This window comes from Lampetra planeri, chromosome 40 (genome assembly GCF_965212315.1).
Source record: "Lampetra planeri chromosome 40, kcLamPlan1.2.h2, whole genome shotgun sequence".
NCBI classification, from domain to species: Eukaryota; Metazoa; Chordata; class Hyperoartia; order Petromyzontiformes; family Petromyzontidae; genus Lampetra; species Lampetra planeri.
The window spans coordinates 7,516,342-7,536,695 of record NC_136146.1 but is presented as its reverse complement, the minus strand read 5'-3'; the positions used below and the strand labels follow the sequence as shown (position 1 = coordinate 7,536,695).

At 53.1% G+C, this 20,354-nt stretch overlaps 1 protein-coding gene across 6 annotated transcripts in view; it reads right to left on the bottom strand.

Annotated features, from left to right (window-relative positions):
- The window catches only part of LOC144731826 (ubiquitin carboxyl-terminal hydrolase 19-like), a 29,454-nt gene extending 9,901 nt beyond the window's left edge, over positions 1-19,553 (bottom strand). Inside the window, exons 1-22 of one of the 6 annotated variants that reach the window (XM_078613097.1) lie at positions 19,012-19,553; positions 16,694-16,767; positions 15,898-16,190; positions 14,785-14,985; positions 13,616-13,758; positions 11,057-11,920; positions 10,531-10,669; positions 10,146-10,302; positions 9,913-9,987; positions 9,675-9,790; positions 8,865-9,166; positions 7,471-7,705; positions 6,713-6,846; positions 6,357-6,515; positions 5,624-5,734; positions 4,853-4,963; positions 4,310-4,408; positions 3,614-3,754; positions 2,699-2,814; positions 2,094-2,231; positions 1,335-1,594; positions 381-449 (exon numbers count right to left, since the gene is read on the bottom strand). In XM_078613097.1, coding sequence (XP_078469223.1) covers positions 381-449; positions 1,335-1,594; positions 2,094-2,231; positions 2,699-2,814; positions 3,614-3,754; positions 4,310-4,408; positions 4,853-4,963; positions 5,624-5,734; positions 6,357-6,515; positions 6,713-6,846; positions 7,471-7,705; positions 8,865-9,166; positions 9,675-9,790; positions 9,913-9,987; positions 10,146-10,302; positions 10,531-10,669; positions 11,057-11,920; positions 13,616-13,758; positions 14,785-14,985; positions 15,898-16,096 — 3,769 coding nt within the window. In that variant the 5' untranslated portion in view covers positions 16,097-16,190; positions 16,694-16,767; positions 19,012-19,553. The remainder of the gene's footprint in view (positions 1-380; positions 450-1,334; positions 1,595-2,093; positions 2,232-2,698; positions 2,815-3,613; positions 3,755-4,309; positions 4,409-4,852; positions 4,964-5,623; positions 5,735-6,356; positions 6,516-6,712; positions 6,847-7,470; positions 7,706-8,864; positions 9,167-9,674; positions 9,791-9,912; positions 9,988-10,145; positions 10,303-10,530; positions 10,670-11,056; positions 11,921-13,615; positions 13,759-14,784; positions 14,986-15,897; positions 16,191-16,693; positions 16,768-19,011) is intronic. The other 5 variants (XM_078613098.1, XM_078613096.1, XM_078613102.1 and 2 more) reach the window with 5 other exon arrangements.
- Between the last annotated feature and the right edge of the window lie 801 nt (positions 19,554-20,354).

Sequence of the window (20,354 nt, the reverse complement as noted above, 5' to 3'; positions counted from 1 at the left end):
GTGTATGTGTGTGTGTGTATGTGTGTGTGTATGTGTGTGTATGTATGTGTGGGGAGCGGTAGTGGAGCGGTTAGCGTGCGGCGCTACGAACCTGCCGACCCAGGTTCGATTCCCGCTCATGGCCAACACCAGTGACGATTATCTGAGCCGGTCCTGGGCCTCCCCTAGGTCGACTCAGCCTCAAATGAGTACCTGGTGCGATGTGTAAACATTGCCGCTAGGGAGACAAAGGCGGTCGGGCGTGGTTTAGGTCACCTTTATAGTTGCTCGCTAACAGCACTTGCCCCTACAGTCTATTAAGGCTATACGGGGGATCTTTGTCAATGTGTGTGTGTGTATGTGTACGCGCGAGCAAGTGCACAGACGTGTACACGCCGTACCTTTGTCATCGATTTCCGACTCCTTCCCATTCTCCACCAAACGAAGGACGAATGGAAACTGGGCTCCGGCTAAAATAATCCACGTTCAGGAAGAGAGGGGGAGAGGCGAGAATAGGTGGGTGGACAGAGGGGGGGGGGGTGGGATTAAAACACATTTCTGCGGAGGGAGCTGGTAGGAACGTTGTGTTGCTCGGTCAATGGCCAGGGTCAACGGCGGCGTGGTGGATTCCGCAAATATGCCCGACTGTGAGGGCGGGCACAAGCCGGCGTGAGTAGGTTAAACGTTGAGTTTTATAAGGGCACCATGGGGTGACCAGCCCCTCCCCACCCAGCCCCACTCCTCCCACCCCCCACCCAGCCCCTCCCCACCCCCCCCCACCCAGCCCCTCCCCACCCAGCCCCACCTTCCCCACCCAGCCCCACCTTCCCCACCCAGCCCCACCTTCCCCACCCAGCCCCACCTTCCCCACCCAGCCCATCCCCACCCAGCCCCTCCCTGCACGACGGACACAATAATCCCCTGTGGGCTGGTGTAACCAGGAGGTTCTTACCAGTAAAATGTGCCATAGTTTAAATCGCCATGCCAGGAAATCGAACCAGCAAAAGGAACAGCATTCATCAGCATTGATCTTTGAATCACCTTCTTCTAAGTACTCTTTGGTTTTTTTCGGTAAAGTCACGAAGGTAAAAAAAACAAATAAAATAAATTAAAATAACTAAATTAAATCACGACGTTTCGGGCGCAACACAAGCGTCCTTCTTCAAGTGGGGACAACGTGGCTCTTAAACACACTTAAGCGATTGTGCTTTCGCTACGTTGTCCCCACCTGAAGAAGGACGCCCGAAACGTCGTGATTTAATTTAGTTGTTTTCATTGATTTTAGTTTTTACAGTCACGAAAGCCTCAAATCTAGATTGTAAATTATTATTATCATCCCCTCCGGCGACGCTCACCTGTTCGTGCCACTCCCCCCTTCGCAGCAGTCTCCTCTCCCTCGGCGGACATCGCCGCTGGTGCCGCGGCCCGGGCCCCGTCAGGCTCCGCCGAGCCCTGGGCCTCGCCTGGCCCCGTCGGCCTGGGCACGGCTTCAGCTTTTGGGTGGGAGGAGCAGGGGAAAGCCGGCGCAGCCGGGTGGTCGTCGCTCGGGGAGTCACGGGGAGGAGGAATGGGAGGAGGATACTCCCTGGGCAGTGGCGTCACCGTGACCGACAGCCTGACGGACAGAGACAGCACGCGTATGAGGCGTGTGTCGAGGTGCATGTGTAAAGCACAGCAAGTTGGCACAGTAGGGGGCACAGGTGGTGCATCAGCCAGTCATCTCAGTCATCTCAGTCAGTTGACCCGTGGCACCTGGGTCTGCCCCGTGACCTCCTGCCAGCGGGCGTTCGACACTTCAGGTGGTGACGTCACCGCCACTTAGTGGCGAATGGCGGTTGTTGTTGTTGTGTGCGTGTGTAGGTGGGAATCGGTACGGTAGCGGTGAGCATGCTGCACTACAAATCCGGCAACCCGAGTTCAATTCTCGCTCACGGCCAACAGCGGTGACGATTATCTGAACCGGTCCTGGGCCACACCTACGTCAACTTAGTCTTACATTCATACCTGGTGTCGTGTATAAACATCAACACTGGGGAAACATAGGTATCGGACTTCCGTATTGATGAGTGTATGAGGTGTGTGTGCGTTCTTGGCGAGTCGCGGTGCGTAACCACCTGGCCATGCTGCTGGCTGCCTCTGCAAGCGCGGTGTAAGTGAGCCGCGTGGCCGGCAGTGCCAGCACGAAGGGGCTGCCCACGGGCTCCGGGCGGCACACGTGACGATGATCCTCCCAGTGGCTCTTCTGGCATGAACTGCACAAAAAAAATAAAGAAAAAAAAATAGAAATAAAATAAATAAAGATCCCCCATATAGCCTTAACAAACTGTTGGGGCAAGTGCTGTTTGCGAGCTCCTAAGAAGACCTGTATGGGTATTTACACATGCGTAAATACACAGGGTATACTAACAAAAACTCACCACAACAACTATTATATGCACACACACAAATAGAAATACATACATCAGCACCAAGTCACTGTCAACCACAGTGGCTCTGGTTGTGGCTGTTTTTGACAGTGGCTGTGGTTGAAAGTGGCAGCTGTGGCCGACAGTGGTGGCTGTGGCTGACGGTGGCTGTGGTTGTAGTTGATAGTGGTGGCTGTGGCCGACAGTGGTGGCTGTGGCTGACGGTGGTAGTTGTGGCTAACAATGGTGGCTGTGGTCGACAGTGGCTGTGGTTGACACAGCTGTTGTTCCCGTCTTTAACAGCGCTCTCTCACGTGTTGCAGTAGCTGACACAGAAGCACTTGGTGCACCGGCGCAGGCGGGCGGCAGGACCCGGCGTTTGGCGGCAGAACGCGCAGGCGAGCACCGGCACGGCAGACACCATGAGACGCTACATGCGGTAGGGAGGGGGGGGGCGGCACTTAGCACGAGGCTTCAGCATCAGAGAGAAATTGATATCGGAAGCCAAACAGGTTTGAGCCTGGTAAGGAGTTAGATGTCAAACTGGATGGGAATTACAGGTGTTGTAGACTCGAGGCTTACGGGGCCAGCAGAAGAGAAAGCGTGATCTTCCAATGATTCCGAGTGGTCTGCACTTTCCAAAGGAAATTCTTAGCTCCGTAAAAACAGGATGCTCGCGGCTCGCTGTGACGGGGGGGCTCAGACGGCAGAGACACTGAGCCGGCACTGCTGGTATCCTGGGTTTGAATCCTATTGTCGGCTGCCTGCGATTAAACCGGGTTCTAGCATCGCGAGTTCATGGTCTCAGCCTGGTCATCAATGACTCGCAAAGAGTCTCATAGCTATGGAGATTTGAAGTGTTTAAATCTGCGGGTTCATAATGGCTGTGTCGGGGTAAAGAGACGAGACCTCTGTGATGCAATGATTAATCACTGGTGGTGAGTCTATCAAGGTGATCATAATGGCCAAGTCCAGTGCACTATTGCCAACACCATAAACTGCCTGGGTGCAATCACTGGTGCCGGGCGCGTATCCCAGGAGGTTCATAATGGCCGCGTCAGAGATACTGAGCCAGCACTGCTGAGATTCTGGGTTCAATTCTACTGGGACTGGGTGTCTCTCTCAGGAGATTCATAATGGCCGTGTCAGTGTGCTAGCCAGGGGCACGGTTAAGGGAGTGAGCGCACGGATGGGCGGGCGGGCGGACGGACGGGCGGGCAAGCGGGCACCTGCGAGACGGACATCACCACTAGCTGCTCGTGCTGCCCCGTTGGCGCCGGCAGCTCGAAGCAGAGGAGGCGGCTGCCCGGGGGCAGCACCTCCAGCGGCTGGGGGGGCAGCAGCACGCGCCGCAATGCCGAGCCGCACACCTGCAAAGGCAAAGATCCCCCGTGTAGCCTTAACAGACTCTTGGGGGTAAGTACTGCTAGCGAGCAGCTACGAAGGCCGGCACGGCCCACGAGGGGGTGAGTGACCAGCACCAAGCTCGGCCGCCTTTTTCTCCTGAGTGGCGATGTTTACACACTGCACCAGGTACTTATTTGAGACTGAGTCGACCTAGGGGAGGCCCAAGACCAGTTTAGATAATCATCACTGGTGTTGGCCATGAGCGGGAATCAAACTCGGGTCACCGGGTTCGTAGAGCAGCGCACTAACTGCTCCCCACACATGCATGTACAAGCACACAAACACGCGGGCGATATACACAAACACACATGTACACATATGTTTATTCGAGTAAGCATTGTTTTACTGAATGAGCGTGTGCTTTTGTGAGTGTGTGAGTGTATGAGTGGGTAAGTGACTATGCGAGTAGGTGCTTGTTGTGAGTGAATGAATGGTGGGGTATGTGATTGGGTGAGCACGTAGGTTGCTGAGAGCGCAGCGAGTGGGAAAGAGGGAGAGTGACTAGAGTGCGGTCGTGCCTCAATGAGACGCAGGTTCTCCCGCTCCACACCCGTCTGCTCCGACAGCGCATCCAGCACCTCCAACACCCTGGCCGCTTTGTCAACGCTCGCCGTCACCTGCCCACAGTGCCAGCACATGGGAGAAAATGGCATCACCAGTGCTGGTGGTGACCACCTACAAGTCAGGCACGGGCCATCGCCTCCCTGGGGATCGCGTTGAACAGGGGCAGCCGTGGCTCTGACTCGCTTGTTGTCGGCAGATGCGACCAACAAGGGCGTGAGCGGCAATTGAACTCGGGGCGCCGGATTCGTAGCGCGACGCGATGACCATCGTGCAACAGTGTCCCCGAACACAGGGGCAGGGCTGTAGCTGCGTTTAACAGGGGGCAGCTGTAGCTGTATTTGACAATCGGGGGTGGCAGTACGTTGCATTTGACAGGGCAACTGTCATGCTTGACAATGGGGGGGCTGTAGCTGCGTTTAACAGAGGGCAGCTGTCGTTGTGTTTGACAATAAGGGGCAGTTGTCGCCGTGTTCGTTGGGAGCGGCAGTGTTGGTCACCTCGCGCGGCGAAGAAGCCGCGTCTCGAGAGTAGAAGTTCACGTTCAGCATCCTCTGCTGCTGCGGCAGTGGCACGGGCAGGTACAGGAAGGGATCAAAGGTGATCGACACCTGTTCGGCAGAAACCATGGGCGGGGGGGGGGGTAGAGACGGTACGGAGTAATGCGATACACGTGTTAGGATGGCCGCGGGCTCTACTTCACAAAAAACAAAGATCTCCGTGTAGCCTTAACAGACTTTTGGGGCAAGTGCTGTTTGCGAGCATCGATGAAAGCCAGCACGGCATACGAAGGGGTGGGTGGCCAGATTACTTGACAGTGACGGTCAGTGCAGGTTGAAGGCAGCGAGCAAGAACGTGGAAACATACAAGCACAAGAGAGTTGTGGATCCCTCTGCACTTCCCTCTGCTGCCCACCACGTATCCTCACAGCCCTGTAATAAACGTGTTTGTGCGTGGCGGTTGCCCATCCAACTACTATGCAGGCTCAAGCCTGTTACGCCTCCGAGGTCTTACAGGATCGCGGACGCATACCAAGTGATCTGGTCGTGGTTTCAATGTCACAGCAGCGGTGAATTGACATTCTGCCTCGGGGTCACGTTGTCAGCAGAGGTCACGCATGGGTCATCGCCAAGATTAGTGGCATAGCTTCCGAGTGTGCAGCAAATGCACCTGCACTGGGGCCCACGGGCCGGAGGGGCCCAGGTACTAGGCTATTAAGAGAGGGGGAAACTGCATAGGTGTGGAAGGAGGGGGGGGGAGGGGGGCCCCACCTTGCTGCAGATCGGGCACACAAGGGTCGACTTATACTGCCCCTGGAAGAGGTCGACCACGAAGGAGTCGTTGCGTTGCCGGTGACGCGCCCACGCCTCCTCCGCCACCACCTGCATGCGCGGGCGAGCAAGTGAGCAAGTGAGCGAGCGAGCGAGCGCCGGTGGCGCCACGGTGAGCGGGCGAGTTGGTGAACAGGAAGGGGGCGAGCATAGAGCGAGGAGAGGGGAGATTACGTTTATTTTGTTCAACCAGGTGAGAACTCAAGAGACCAGGATAGGAGTCTCATTTAAAAGAGTTACCTGGGGCAGTATATTTGAATTTGGTAAATGTGGACTCCAATGCCGGCACACAATGGCCTACTCTTACGAATGAAGTAAGGAATATTTTAATGTCCACTGAGCGAAGCAGACAGCTCATGGTGTTTTTAGGGTTATCATACACTGCAGTATTAACCAGGGCAGCTGCTGGAAACCGTAAACCTCTGCAGCTGGGCTGCATCACCGCCCGGTAGAACAGGCGACCAAGGATTGCACATTTGAAGAATCTCACAATTAGTTCTGATGAGAACAAATTATGTTATAAATTTTCACCCAGTGCTGAGTGGCACCGCTACTGATGCCAAGGAGCGATTCATTTGTAAAAACCGTGACGAAGGGAGAGGACGGAGCTGGTTAACAATGTGCGGACAACTACGGAGGGGCTCGGTGGTCGCCCATGTTAACCGTGCCGCACCGCGTCGGGCCGCCCGTCCGAGTCCACGGTGGCCGTGTAGGGCTTGTGCCGCACGCGGTTGAGGTCTTCGTGGAGCCCGTCCAGCAGGAAGGCCATGAACTCCTGCGCGTCATGCTGCGAGTAGCCCGTGAACTGGCACGCCTTGCCACCCACCACCGACTGTGCACAAAGACAAAGACCCCCCAAAGAGCCTTCAATAAGACTGCTGGGGCGAGTGCTGCTAGCGAGTATAACCTACGAAGGCCGGCACGGCACACGAGGGGGTGGGTGGACAGCACCACGCTCGGCCACCGAATGCACAAATGCGTGTGCACGCACACCCCTGTCCCTCCTCCCCTTCCTCCCCGACGTGGCACCTTGAGGCGGGCGGGCGCCACGGCGTCCTGCGTGCCGCTCCACAGCGTATGCAACAGGCGGCCGAAGCAGGAGGCGAGGCGGCCGCCCGTGCCCAGAGGATTCTCCATGTTCAGCTCGGCCTCGAAGCCCTTGTCTGCACCAGCCAAGTAGCGGAGTAGCGCGGCGAGGGACGGGGGGGAAAGGGAGAGCGGGGTGAGAGGCAAAGGGGAGAGTGGGGAGAGGGACAGCGAGGAGAGAGACAGTGGGGAGAGCGTGGGGAGACGGCATACAACCAGGTCAATGCCACTGCTTCACAATTGTTTGGTTAAATTTTGATTTAAAGCTTTCATGACTGCAGGGATTCATATTCTTGGTTCTTTCGGTAAAGTCACGTAGAAGGGAAATAATAAAATAATAAAAATATAAAACAATAAAATGCTTACGATGTTTCGACTGCAACACAAGCAATCATCATCAGGTGTGAAATCCACAGCAAGAAAATTTAAAAAACCGCCACACCTGATGATGATTGCTTGTGTTACAGTCGAAACGTCGTGAGGATTTTATAGTTTTATATTTTTATTATTTTATTATTTCCCTTCTACGTGACTTTACCGAAAGAACCAAGAATAACTGTTTGGTTGCCATTCTAAAAGCAGCTGCTGCCCCAACAAGTACTGCCAAAGCCGCTCGTACCACCGCAGACATGGCTAAAGTTATAGGTGCTGAAACTGGTGACATTGCCGCTGTTACTGCTGCTGGTGCTGCTGGTTCTCACCAAGGAAGAAGTCCCTGAGCTCGCGCGTGTTAGATAGGCACTGGATGACGCTGCTCATGAAGCAAGTGTTGCCCAGGTTGATGAGCCCCGTGTAACCGTGGCGACGGCCCTCCACCGCCTCCCGGTCCCCGTCAACGTGACAACGAATAGCCACCGCTGCCCCTGCCACCGCCCCCTCCTCCTCGTCGTCCTCCCCCTCATCGTCGTCACGGCGACCGGAGCGGACCATCGGGGGCTGAGGGCGGAACATGGGACAGCCATCAATATCACCACGATGATTAATCGGGCGTTCAAGCGTTCCCGAAAATGTCTACAAATGACACTTGAAGCTGTGCAAATTATTATTTCAAAATCAGAAGAATATCTGGAGAAATGCCCCGCCCCTCCTTCAAGAATACCCCGGAACTTGTTGGTGCTGCCCTGACTGCCCCCGGCCATCGCGGCTCCTTGTTATTGTTGGTGGTGGTGCCGGGCCCCAGTTGCTCGGTCCCAGGCCATGGCGCTGAATTGCTCTCTTTCTCCTCTCCTACGTTTCCTTTGTCGCGCAAACATTTTTGGCCAGAAGGCTTATGAAAAATAAGTTAATACCTCAGTGGGCTTTGCCTGGTAGGATGGGGATGGTTTAGCTTTATTTGTATGTTTGGGTGATTTGTTTACCTTTCTTGTACTTTGCACTATTATCATGCTTTTGTATTGCTTGTTGTTGTAACGTTCTTACCCGCCCCTACTGGACATCTGTGGTAAAGAGCTTTATAGCTCATCGGATTCCTCCAGTATATTATGATTGGCATGGCTGGCTACGTACGGTGCGAAAGAAGTTCAACATACATGCATACAAAGCGTCTCGAAAAGCAACTGCATTGCGACGCTAGGTCAATTAAAAGTGTTGTTGTCTAAGTAGAGGCGGGTTCTTTAACTATACTTTCTGGCGAGCCGCGTAATAAAAACGAGCGTGTGCTGGAGGGCCACGTGTGTCACGCGATGTCTTCACGTCGCAGCGTCACCATACACTGCTCCACATTGGAATTCCCTCCTCCAACGTTTCGTTCCTCCAAGCTTTTAAAATAGCCTTGCTCAAGTCAATAAAAGTATTACACTGTTAGCTATTTTCAACTTTGACACTGCCGTTTGTTGTTTATTACTCGAAATGTTTATTGTTTTGTTTATGGGTGTATTGATGCAATGGTGCTTTGGGTGGCAAATCTGTGCCAGAAACATATTACGTGTTAAGCAAAAATAAATTGCCTTTTTACATGCTAGCCACTTGATGTTTTGGGCCTTTTGGCCATTGGGCCCGCGCTCAGGACGTCACGAATTCAAACAAACGTTGTTGGTGCAAGCGAGCAACGCGTTACGATCACGTGGGCCGACTCGGCGCCTCGCCAAACACACACCGCGCCACGCTCCAGCGTCCTCTGGGCCGCCGCGGCAGCGCCCCCACTGCCGACGCACGGAGCACAGCCCAGCGCCGGCACCACCGCCACCTCCATCTCGGACTCCGCGCCATTCGCGGCTCTGGCGGCCGCTGTCGCCGTCGCGTTGGCGGTAACGTTAGCGGTGCGGTTGGCCCTGGGCTCAGCGAGCGGTTCGCCCAGCTGGCCCACGGCCGGCGGCTGTCCCACTTGCTGCCCGGCGGGCGCCGCAGTCTTCCACGCCTCGCTCGCCGGGCACGCCACCCTGGCACCTCCCACTGCACCTTGGAGGCAGCGCAACGAGACCTTGCCATAAGTGACCATGCGCCGCACAGGGTTACGGGGGTCCACGAGCGAGGTGCAGGGACGGTGAACGGGGCGCCAAGGGTCGACGGACAAGGTTAGATGTCTCCTAGGTTGCACCGCGTGTTGATATCTCGTCTCGAGGATGCCCGAAGTAGTTTCAAGCGAAACGTCGTATCCAATTGGCACATTTGGTTCTGAGAATTGTCCTTCAAACTTACCGTTTGGCCGAAACAATTACAATCAACGCATTAAATCCTCGTACATGTGACAATTTTATTTGTTTGGCCGTGCCAGTTGGCGGAGGCTCTCTAAATGCAAAGAAACAGACCGGATCGCGTCACCCAAAAATCGATCACAAATCAATCACCACGGCAGCGTCCCAGTGGGCACTGCCGGATTTTGAATTAAGGATTCCACCGATTGAAGGAACCGGTGAGGCGCGACACAAGAGCACACGCCACGCGCTTGTGCGTGATCGCACCAGACCTTGGTTGGACGGAGCCTCGAGTGCGCCCCATTTCTGGCTCTGCTTCTTGCGCAGTTTTATTTCCACCACCGCCATCCGGTTCACGAAGGAGCACTCGTCGGGGGTGATGCCGTTTCTGCGTGGACACACACAAAGAGACCCACCCTATAGCCCAAACAAGAATGTTCGTGCTGTTAGTGAGCACCTATAAAAGGTAACCTCCACCTCCATCCCCCCCCCCCCATGGAGTGGACTCACCGCAGCTTCACTTGCCAGCTGAACACGATGGGGCCACTGCCCGCCACGCCCTCCTTCTCCAAGAACTTCCGGTCACTTTGACAGTCGCACGCACACAGAGGAAAGCAAGTTAATTGCTCAGCTGTTATTTTATCAGATTGGTCGATAAATCGACCGGCAGAGTCATCGGCTGCCAAGGAAATCAGAGCCCGGCTATAGTTTTATTAGCCACGCATCTCCTGCGGCGACCTCACCTGCTGGTGAAGATGAGCGTGAAGTCGTGGTCGCGGAAGATGACGTGCGTGTCGCTGGGCGCAATATCGCGCTTGTAAACCTGCACCCCCACTGAGTCCGCCCCCACCTCGTACCAGCCGTGTCGTAGGGACGACACGCGCCGGGGCTCCGGGGCTGCTTACCGAGGAAGCGCGGGAAGCGGCACACGGGGAGTGACACGCGGACACAGATACACGGAGGTGGTGACACAAGGGAGAACATTGCGCACACACACAGGTAGAAATGCAGGTAAGGACATTGCGCGAGCACACCCACACACACCCAGAGGTAAAGAAGGAGGTATAGATGCAAGTAAGGGCACACACACACACAAACTCACCTGCTAGCACACATAGTCTAACTCACCAGTGCACATCAAAGGTGGGCTGTTGAAGGTCTCACACCCCGCCTCCGATGATACCGACGACCCCAAATCCTCCCCGTCCACTCGACTTGTTCCTGCTTTCAGCTCTGCTGCATTGGGCTGCAGACTGTACTCTGCCACCTTCAATACAAGTCACAAATGCGGCTAAAATTGAATGGAATACTGTTGGCACACCTGGGGTGTACACCCAAGCCCCACACCTCACTGAATTCAAGTCATAATAAATAATAATAATTGACATTTGTAAGGCCCACTTTCATCCGTAGATCCCAATGTGCCGTGTGTGGAAATCAGGAAATAAACAGAACCAGGGTGAACCGGTCAGAACTAGAGGGTAAAGGCCAATTTAAAGATGAGTTTTCAAGACAAGAGATCTTAAGACTCGGATTGTCTTATTAACGAAGGCCAAGTGTTCGATCGTCTGGGAGCTGCCCAATCACCGCAGGACAAGAGGATGAGTGTAGTGAAAGCCACACACGGTATACGGGTTACACTTGCAAAGATCACCTCCTGTGGGGGTTCCACGCTTGTCAAATCCTTCCCCCGGGGCGGCGGCGGTGACGATGAGGACGCCACCGTGCGATGGCTCGGTCCACTCCCCTCGCTTGATGCTCTCAGCGGCTGCCCCCCTGAATCCAAAGCCGTGTTCACAGGTGGACTGTCCCCCACTGCCACCTCCATGTCCTGCCCCACACTCTCAACAGGGGTTTCCACCTGGCTCTCCATGAGTGTGGCTACAGGGGTTTCAACCTGGCTTTCCAAAGGGGTGTTTAGAGGGGACTCAACAGTGGTCTGAACAGGGGTCTCTACCTGGCGCTCCACGAGTGTGGCTACAGGAGTCTCAACCTGGCTCTCCATAGGGGTTTGTACAGGGGTTTCTACCTGGCTCTCAATTGGGGTTGGTAGAGGGGTTTCTACAGAGGTTTCAACCGGTGTGGTCTCAACAGGGGCCTCAACCTTGACTCCCGCCGGGGCCTGTGTATCAGGCTCCGTCAGGAAACTATCGGCGGACACCGGCGTGAGGTCCGGCCTGGCGGTCGACGCAGCGTCCTCCACCACAGTAGGCGGCGATACCGCCGCCTCCACAACCGCCCCCTGTACAGCCGCTTTCACCGCAGCTTTGCCACCGCTGCCACCACCGCCGCCTTTTTTCCCAACAGGCCTGGGAGGGGCGCTTGCCGGCGGCGCTGCCTCAGCCAGCGAAGGTATCAGTGCTGGCGCCACAGCCGCCACCGTCTCCTCGGCTTCCCTGGCGAGCGACCGGTGGGGCACGATGCCAGTGCCGTTGCCGGTGGTCGATTTTGCCGATTCCGTGAGACGCGGTGGGGAGACACCGGATGTTTCGGTCACCTCCTCCGCCGGTTTCTTCTTCTGCAAGAAGAACCCAAAATGTACAGGGTCTCCGCAACGTCCCATTCATCATCATCAGTCACCGTGTATCGACTGCTGGATGAAGGTTCACCCACGTTATCCCTAATTCCTCACGGTCCATTGCTGCTACAACCGCAAGTGAACTGATGTCCTCGCTCCATCTAAACTGCCCTCAAGCCCTCTCAGATCACCCGAGTTTGTGTTCGGCTTACCCATGCAGTCTTGTGAGGATGGCTCGAGGAAGTCTTCATCCAGCAGTGGATTGATCATGGCTGTTATGTTTGTCACAAGTGATGTGAAAGCTGCTACAAATAAATATGCCACAGAGCGGCGTGGTACTGTGAGGCAAACAACAGCTCAAAGTGAATGCTGCGACGGCTCTCGGTGTGAACAATTTCGAAGTAACCGTGTCATCGTGTGAACTTTTAGAAAAAGTTTATGTTTAATCAAATTATCATGTCAATCCACTGCTGGATACGATTCGATAACGGGGTTTTGTTTGACCACACCTCGCCACATTCGTCAGTGCAGATTTGGCGAAGGAGGGATGGATACCCCCGGACAGGTTCCAATATCGCTCACCGCTGATGTGAGCCATGGCCCAGAATCAAACTTAGGTGGGCGAGTTTCTAATGCAGTGCACAAACCACAGTACTACCACTCCCCCCCCATCTCTCTATCTGAACCAGCTCAAGCCTCCCCTAAATCACGCGACATCTATGTGGCCACCCCCACTCTGACCCCCCATCTCGCCGCCCCTTGTGACCACAGACGCTGCTCCTCCTCCATGCAGCAGCATCGAGGCCCCCATGTTGCCTCTCCCTCCCTCTCCTGACCCTGTGCTCCCGTTTCTCCGTTCCTTTCTCATCCTATTACTCTCATTTCCCATTCTCTTCTCTCTTCCCTCTCCCGTTCTTTTCTCTTTTCACACGCATCGCCACCCTTGATTGTACCCCCTTCTCGTGGTGCACCGCCACGCGATAACAACAGTCGCTAGTTTAACACAATCACATCACAATTACACTACTCTTGCTATGTTACTTTTTTACTTCTCATTTATAATCAATGGCGTGTTGCTTATAAGAGGAGATTGGGGAGAACGGGACAATGGAAACAGTGCACTAAGAACCCTACACTAAGAACCCGACATTCACATGGGACTCTCTCACAGGAACTGCCTCTCTAAGCTGAGCCACACAGTCGCTGGGCACCAACCATTAGCGCAAGTGTGCTGGTGAGTGTGCAGGTGAATGTGCAGGTGTGCTGGCGAGTGTGCTGGTGAGTGTGCTGGTGAATGTGCAGGTGTGTTGGTGAGTGTGCAGGTGTGCTGGTGAGCGTGCAAGTGTGCTGGTGAGTGTGCTGGTGAGCGTGCAGGTGTGTTGGTGAGTGTGCAGGTGTGTTGGTGAGTGTGCAGATGTGTTGGTGAGTGTGCAGGTGTGCTGGTGAGTGTGCAGGCGACCTGGTGAATGTGCAGGTGTGCTGGTGAGTGTGCAGGTGAGCTGGTGAATGTGCAGGTGTGCTGGTGAGTGTGCAGGTGTGCTGGTGAGTGTGCAGGTGAGCTGGTGAATGTGCAGGTGTGCTGGTGAGTGTGCTTGTGAACGTGCAGGTGCTGGTGAGTGTGCAGGTGTGCTGGTGTGCAGGTGTGCTGGTGAGTGTGCTGGTGAGTGTGCAGGTGTGTTGGTGAGCGAGACTTACCGTGGTGGTGAGTGTGGGCCACGTGTAGAGCGGGATGCGCTTGGGCATGGTGAGTTGCAGAACCCCGCCACGCTCCTTCACCTCCGCGCGGCAGCACGACGCCTCCACCTCCCCGTACAGCTCACAGCGCCACTCGCCTCCATCTGTGCGTGCACGGAAACATCACCACATGGACACTGATGTTGCACATCATCGATTACAATAGGTATTCACAGCAACACACTCGCAACACACGACGATGACACAAACACACACACACTGATAATGCACACAAAATGACAATGCAAAAACAAGACTGACAACAATTACTAAGCTGCACCAGCCGTCTGGAACTCTCCCACTGCACACAAGCAGCATCCAAGCACCATCCATACTCAAGCAACAGATAAAGGCTCACCTGTTCATGCTTGACTATGCAGGCTCACCTGCTTAGGCTCACATGCTCAGGCTCACATGCTCAGGCTCGGCTGGCGTACAAGGGACTTCGAGCACTGGCTACGTGCCTCCGAGCTATCGAACGAACAGTGCGTCCAAATTGTGAAATGAGTGCAAATAAATTGTATTATTAATATTCTTGAGATAGGTATGGGCAGGCCCCCCACACACACACATGATGACACACACAACTACATTAATCTGATTAATTGCACAACGGCAACACAAACACAAAGACACACACCAATGACAACAGCCCCAATTCGTCATTAAGCGGCAGTGATGTCACCATAGTGTGTGTGTTAGGATAAATGCACGGTGAGGTCCCATGAAGTGCAGAAAGCTTGCTGGCAGGTCATGAGACAGACCTAAGTGTTATGGGTTAACTGAAATGACTGGCAGATGCAAATCCTCTGCTTGTCACTTTGCAAACTAGCTGTAGTTTAGCAACCTTGTGAGCATCGCTTCCACCCTCCGTTATTATTGAAGAGGGACTACTTCCAACTGCCCAGTAGCATCCGTCACACGCCTGCTCCACAGAAGCCGATTTGACAATGCTGGTATCGGTCATTGGCAAGTACAATCACCTCTACATTCTTCTGTATATCTTCTGTGGGCCATGCTGCGCCAGTGTCACCCCCCTCACTATTCGGTCAAACAGACGGTACTTGGGCATGCCGACTCACACAGACGCATATATGGTAGGCCACAAACATAGACACAGAAACACAAACCTGGCAGCGCCACCATACACGCGTGGTCCGTGAAGGTTGCCCCCTTGTGCAGGTCGCTCAGGTCCCCCCCTCCTGGGCCCCCGCCACCCGCACTGCCCCCGCGTGGTCTCAGCCGCACCGTCACCTGGGTTCCGCTCTGCGTCCACTCCATGCCCATGTCACTGTCGCACGCCGCGGCGCCACCGGTCCGAGCTGCCGCAGCTGTGTCCATGCCAAACACGGCAGCACCGACAGGTCAGGGGTCAATGCATATACAGTACTCGGCCAGGTGGCAGCGTGAAAGTCTCTAGTCATCATCATCAGGGTAAATACGAGTCCAAGCAACCACAGTAGGGATATCCGTTATTTAAATAAATTATGACTACCAATTACATGTTTGATTACTCACCTAATCGGATAACATGAAAATAGTTAGCTCGCAATTATATGCGTCATGTAAGAACTTGTTATTTTGTATTCATTTACATTTCCACACATGTTTTTGCATGAGGCTGGTGATCAGAACAAATGTGACAGAATTAAGTAGCAGGGATATCACAGAACTAGACAGAGAGCAGAGACTGCCTGGACACAACAGACAAGACAGGCAAAACAGAAAATACAAAAGGAGATGGGGAGAAATAGACCGATAGTGCAGGCAATACAAACTAGACATTTCAGACACCGATAGCAAAAATGTGATAAATATATAATATATACATTTATGTTCTCAACCTTTTCCAGCACACCCATAAAAACTGTCACCACCTACAGGCGACAATGAGAACAAGCGTTGAGAGAAGACAAACCATGGAGTGGAAAAGAAGAGGAGCAAAAACAGAGGAAGAAACAGCTGCAGCGAAACGACATCAGAGTTGAGTGGCCATGACAGGACAGAAGCAACTAAGTAAAGGAATGTAATGAAATGGGCAAGGTATCTGCATAGCAAGGGAATTTACAACAGACTCTTATAGAGATACCCATAGATTCATACAGAGTTCACACAGGAACCCACTGGCTTACACACAGGCCAGACTCAAAAAAGAAAGCAAAGAATAGAAGAGAATGGGTGAGGCCTTTGCCCTGCAATGCAAAATCACAGGCCGACAACAAGAAATTAAGCTTCACCATTACCAGCGCCTCTGCCGACGTCACCGCCCACTTCTTTCTGCTTGGCTCGCATCGCTCCACCACCAGTGCCCTGCCCCTGGGCGCCTTTGTGCCGGTTCCTACCACCACTGCCACCACCGCCATCACCGCCGCGCCGCCCGCCCTGCTGCCTGCGTGTCCGCGCCGCTGTAGCGGTGGCGGTGCCAGTGCCGGCGTTCGCCATGCGGCCCTTCTTCCCGGCTCCTGCGCCTCTCTCGCTCGGGCCCGCGCGCTTCCTCGCCTCCCTCTCTATCTTGCGAGTCTCGTGGCCGTGGCTGCTGCAGAGAGAGACAAAAACCGCCAGGGAGAGGAGGGGTGAGAAGGTAAAAAAAAACGTGGAACACCTAATGCGTTAGAACGGCTCTTATCTGTGTCGAGACGGGATGAGGGATGCAAATGCCAGATGTTCCAATCAATTCCATGTACGATGCTTGCCCATCTAAGCACTAATGCAGGCTCAAATCTGCTTAGCTTATGAGATCTGATGAGACCCGGTCGGATTCCGGGCGATTTGGCCATCAATTGGCTGTCATAATCAGCCTTGATCAGTCCATTGCTGAATTCAAACCTCCCAAAGAATTTGCCAGATATCACTGTCTCGAAATGCAGCAATCCATCCAGCAGCATATGAGCCAGTTTCATCGCTCCATTAAGGAGGTAGACGTCCATTCCGGGCATGTTCTCTCCTTTGGTTGCCACTACATCGTCAGTCTCTACCAATGGCCATCGTCCATCCAAAGAACGTGTTCTGCACAGAATCAATATGGTGTCTCCAACCTACGTGCTCTCTAATCCACGTAGTCTTCTCTCTGCCTCACAGCTGTGATATTTTCCTTGTACCGGTCATTGTATGATCTGAAATAAATATAAAATCATTATTACCAGCCATGATCAAACAACTGATGGATGATGGCCTCCTCAAGCTGTCCTCAACACATAACAAACATGGGTAAAGCAAATATAGTTAAATAACCTGGAAGGCACGAGGACATTGGAGATAGAGTGATGAGATCGACTCACGTGCATGATATGGACTGTCGTAGCACTGCACCTTGATGGATGGTGGCAGAGTGGAAAGGTTTCCATCCAGCAGTGGATAGACAATGACTGATGATGATGTATTGCAACACTGCACATGGGCAGCAAGCTTATGATCAAAACACCTGGAATGCACCCAATATCATGGCAGCTCAAATGCGAAGCAAGCTTAAGCCTGGATAGAGTTTAAATTGGATAAGTCAAGGTCTTTTTTTAATGAAATTAGCATTCAGGTGGTGCCCATCCCCTGCTTACAATCCTAAGCCAGTGGTGGAAATTCCACATTCCTACGGGAAGGGAAAATATATCCAAAAGACAACTATTGTTCACTTACCCCCATGTTTGGCAGATGGGTGGTCATAAATAGTGTAAAATTGGTTATATAGGTTGCTCAGAGCTACACAAGGCAGTACAGCAAATATATTCATGCACGCGACTTCTATCCTGTCAAGGAAATCCCACAGTTTATCCCATCATATTGAATAATGATATTCTCAGCCATAGTAAAACCATGAATCTGCTTGGCAAAATACCCTTATCTGACCCGACTCAGATTTCTCTAACTCGGGAATGTAAGGCAGTGATTGGGGCCATGAAGCCACTGCTTAGGGGATTTGTGCGACGTGCTCACACTGACAAACATTCCCACAATTCAATGTGCCAGCAACATTTTATGTTACCTTTAATGAAATTGAGTTAATTTAGTAGTTTAACACGTAGGCTTTCGCAAACCTATATCATCCATGAGGTTTGTTGGGATAGATCTAACCCCAAAAAACCTCTATTATGGATAATTTAGTAGTGATGCTTCTTGATTATCTAAGGGTTTTGTTTATTAGCCAATAGCTACTATTAGGTAACTAGTCACGAGGTGCAGTCTCCAATTCTTACTATCCATGATCTCTCTAGCTTCTCTTATGTATGTGCAATGAAGGTGCATTGTCAGAAACGTCGTCCATTATGTATGTTCCCTTTTAAGGTCACGGTGTTATTTACAAATATGTTCAGAGGTCTTAGGTTGTCATGCAATGGCCGAGTTACTAATATGGCTAAGCAAACATCCAAGAATATTTTTTGAGTGCCAAAACGTCCAACTCAACTATCACTACTTTACAAATTACAAATTCGCCTCAAGTTAGAATGTTGTTGTTGTTGCCCCAGACCATGAACCCAGGAACCCCCCAACACCCAGTCTGCTCTTGAACCCAGGAAACCCCAAACGCGCAGTGTCTGTCGCTGAACCCATGTCCGCACCCCTGAAACGCAGGTACACTAAACTCTGAGCCTTAGGACCCCAAACACTGGAACTCCGAGGCCAAAATCTTCAGATCTCAAACCCTTGACTAACCCCGAGACACCACCGATTACACTTTACAACTCTGCCCGCCCCCTCCACCCACACAAACATCGGAGATCGACGATTTTGAACCTGCAGCAGTACACTCGCCGTAAACCCCCAGTTAAGACCCCAACTCTCAATTAAGACCCCAACTCTCAACCCCGGCGTTACAGCTTCTCAGACTAGACAGTGCAGGTCTTCGAACACAGGCATCCAGTGAATCCCAAACCCCAGATAATCTAAAATTAGGGACCCCAAAGCTCAAAAAACCTCAAGCATACGACTCATGTACAGCACACAAAACACAGCCCCAAACCATAAAATCTCGCATTCCCTGGCACCCGGAGCCCCGGTCACCTAATACCTCACGCCGGTCTCCCACACGCGGTTGTCCTTGAATCCCAAACCCCGGTCCCCTTGCATCCCAAACACCACGTTTTTGTTAAACCCCAAACCTCGATTCCCGAAGACATGACACTTGGCCTAAATCCCCACGTTCCCTTGGACCCCAACTCCCAGGTCCTCAAATCCCGATCCCCTTGGCCTCAGACACAGGTCCTCGTAGACCCCAAACCCAAATCACCCTCGACCCCAAACCCCTGGATCCCCTTGAACCCCAAACCCCGGTTGCCTTGGGCCCCCCACACCCGGGTCTCCGTTCCCCCTTTTGTTGTTGTGTAGGCCGCGAGGGGCCTAGCTTTAGGGCCCCCGTCCCCCCTCACCTTGCCTGGTTGAGCTGCGGGCGAAGCGGCGCCCTGAGCCGGGCGAGACGCCCAGCCGAGGCCGGGGGGCAGGGAGGGCAGAGGAAGCAAGGACGCCGCCGGGCTGGGCCGTGTGTGGAAGCTGCGGTGGCGCTGTCGTCTCGTCAAGGTCGCGCGAGAAGAACAGGAGAGTTTGAAGTTTGATATAAAATTCTCAACAACGAGGTTTTGTCGCCGCGACGGAGAGGGGAGGGGGTACAATTGTTATTGTTAACGCAAGACGCCTTCCGTTAAATGCCCAATCAGGGCCCTGACACTCTGCGCCTTCCGTCTTCCGGAAGACGACTTCTGGAATTTTCGGGAACTTCCGGAAGATCTCCGCGCGTTGGGGGGGGGGGCGACGTTGACCGCCCACCCCCGGGCGCGCGCCTGAACGGGGTCCGCGTTTTATTGGTAGACGTCTTCCGGAATTAGGTAGAACGTCTGACACACGTCTTGCCGTGTCGGTGGCCGCCTTCCGTCACGGGAAGATGCACGCGCGAAGGGAGCGGTGACGTAACGCCGAGTTGAAAGTCCCTCCCCTCCCTGTGACGTCAATGCAATTGGAGCCAATCGCGTTGGGGCAAGGGAGTCGTGTATATATTTTTTGGTCAGGTCGCATAAATTAAAAAAAAAGTATCGTAGATCCTCCACCACCCGTAAGCCTCGGTGTATTTTTTTTTAATCTAATAGCGATATATATTTTAATTAACATTACAAACCAGATCCTGAGGTGATTGAACCGGATACTTTTATTTTCGGATTTTGAATGCGATTTTGACGCGTGGCTTTAATATGGAAGGTGAATGTGCTAATACAAGCCCCCCCCAGGTGTTTGCACTTTGCCCACTCATACAATACATGTGTTGTAGGCTTGGGCCGTGAGGTGCACAGATGACAGTAGACCTATGCTTGAATCTAGCTGCCCAGTAAATATGGAACGTTGGGCCAACATTGGTACAACGGCTCCAACCACATTCCAACATTGGCCCAATGTTGCTATGGGCTAACCTCTTGCATTCATGGTGGGTTTTCTCCAGGTACTTTATTTCCTCCCACACAATTACATAGATCAACATGATCCAGAGTTACATACAGACCAACAGACATTCATCTTGTGAACCAAAAGTGACATTGTTGCATGGAGTCAGTTGCCCGAATTCTCTCTCCGCGAGCTTATTTTCCGTGCCTCTTCACACATCACATCCACCACACTCACATCTCGTTCCACTGCATCCTTCCCTCTCACCCTTGCTCTCCTACCCTTCCTGCCCCACACCAGCATCCATGGCGAGTCACATGTGCAAAGTGAGACCATGTGGAGA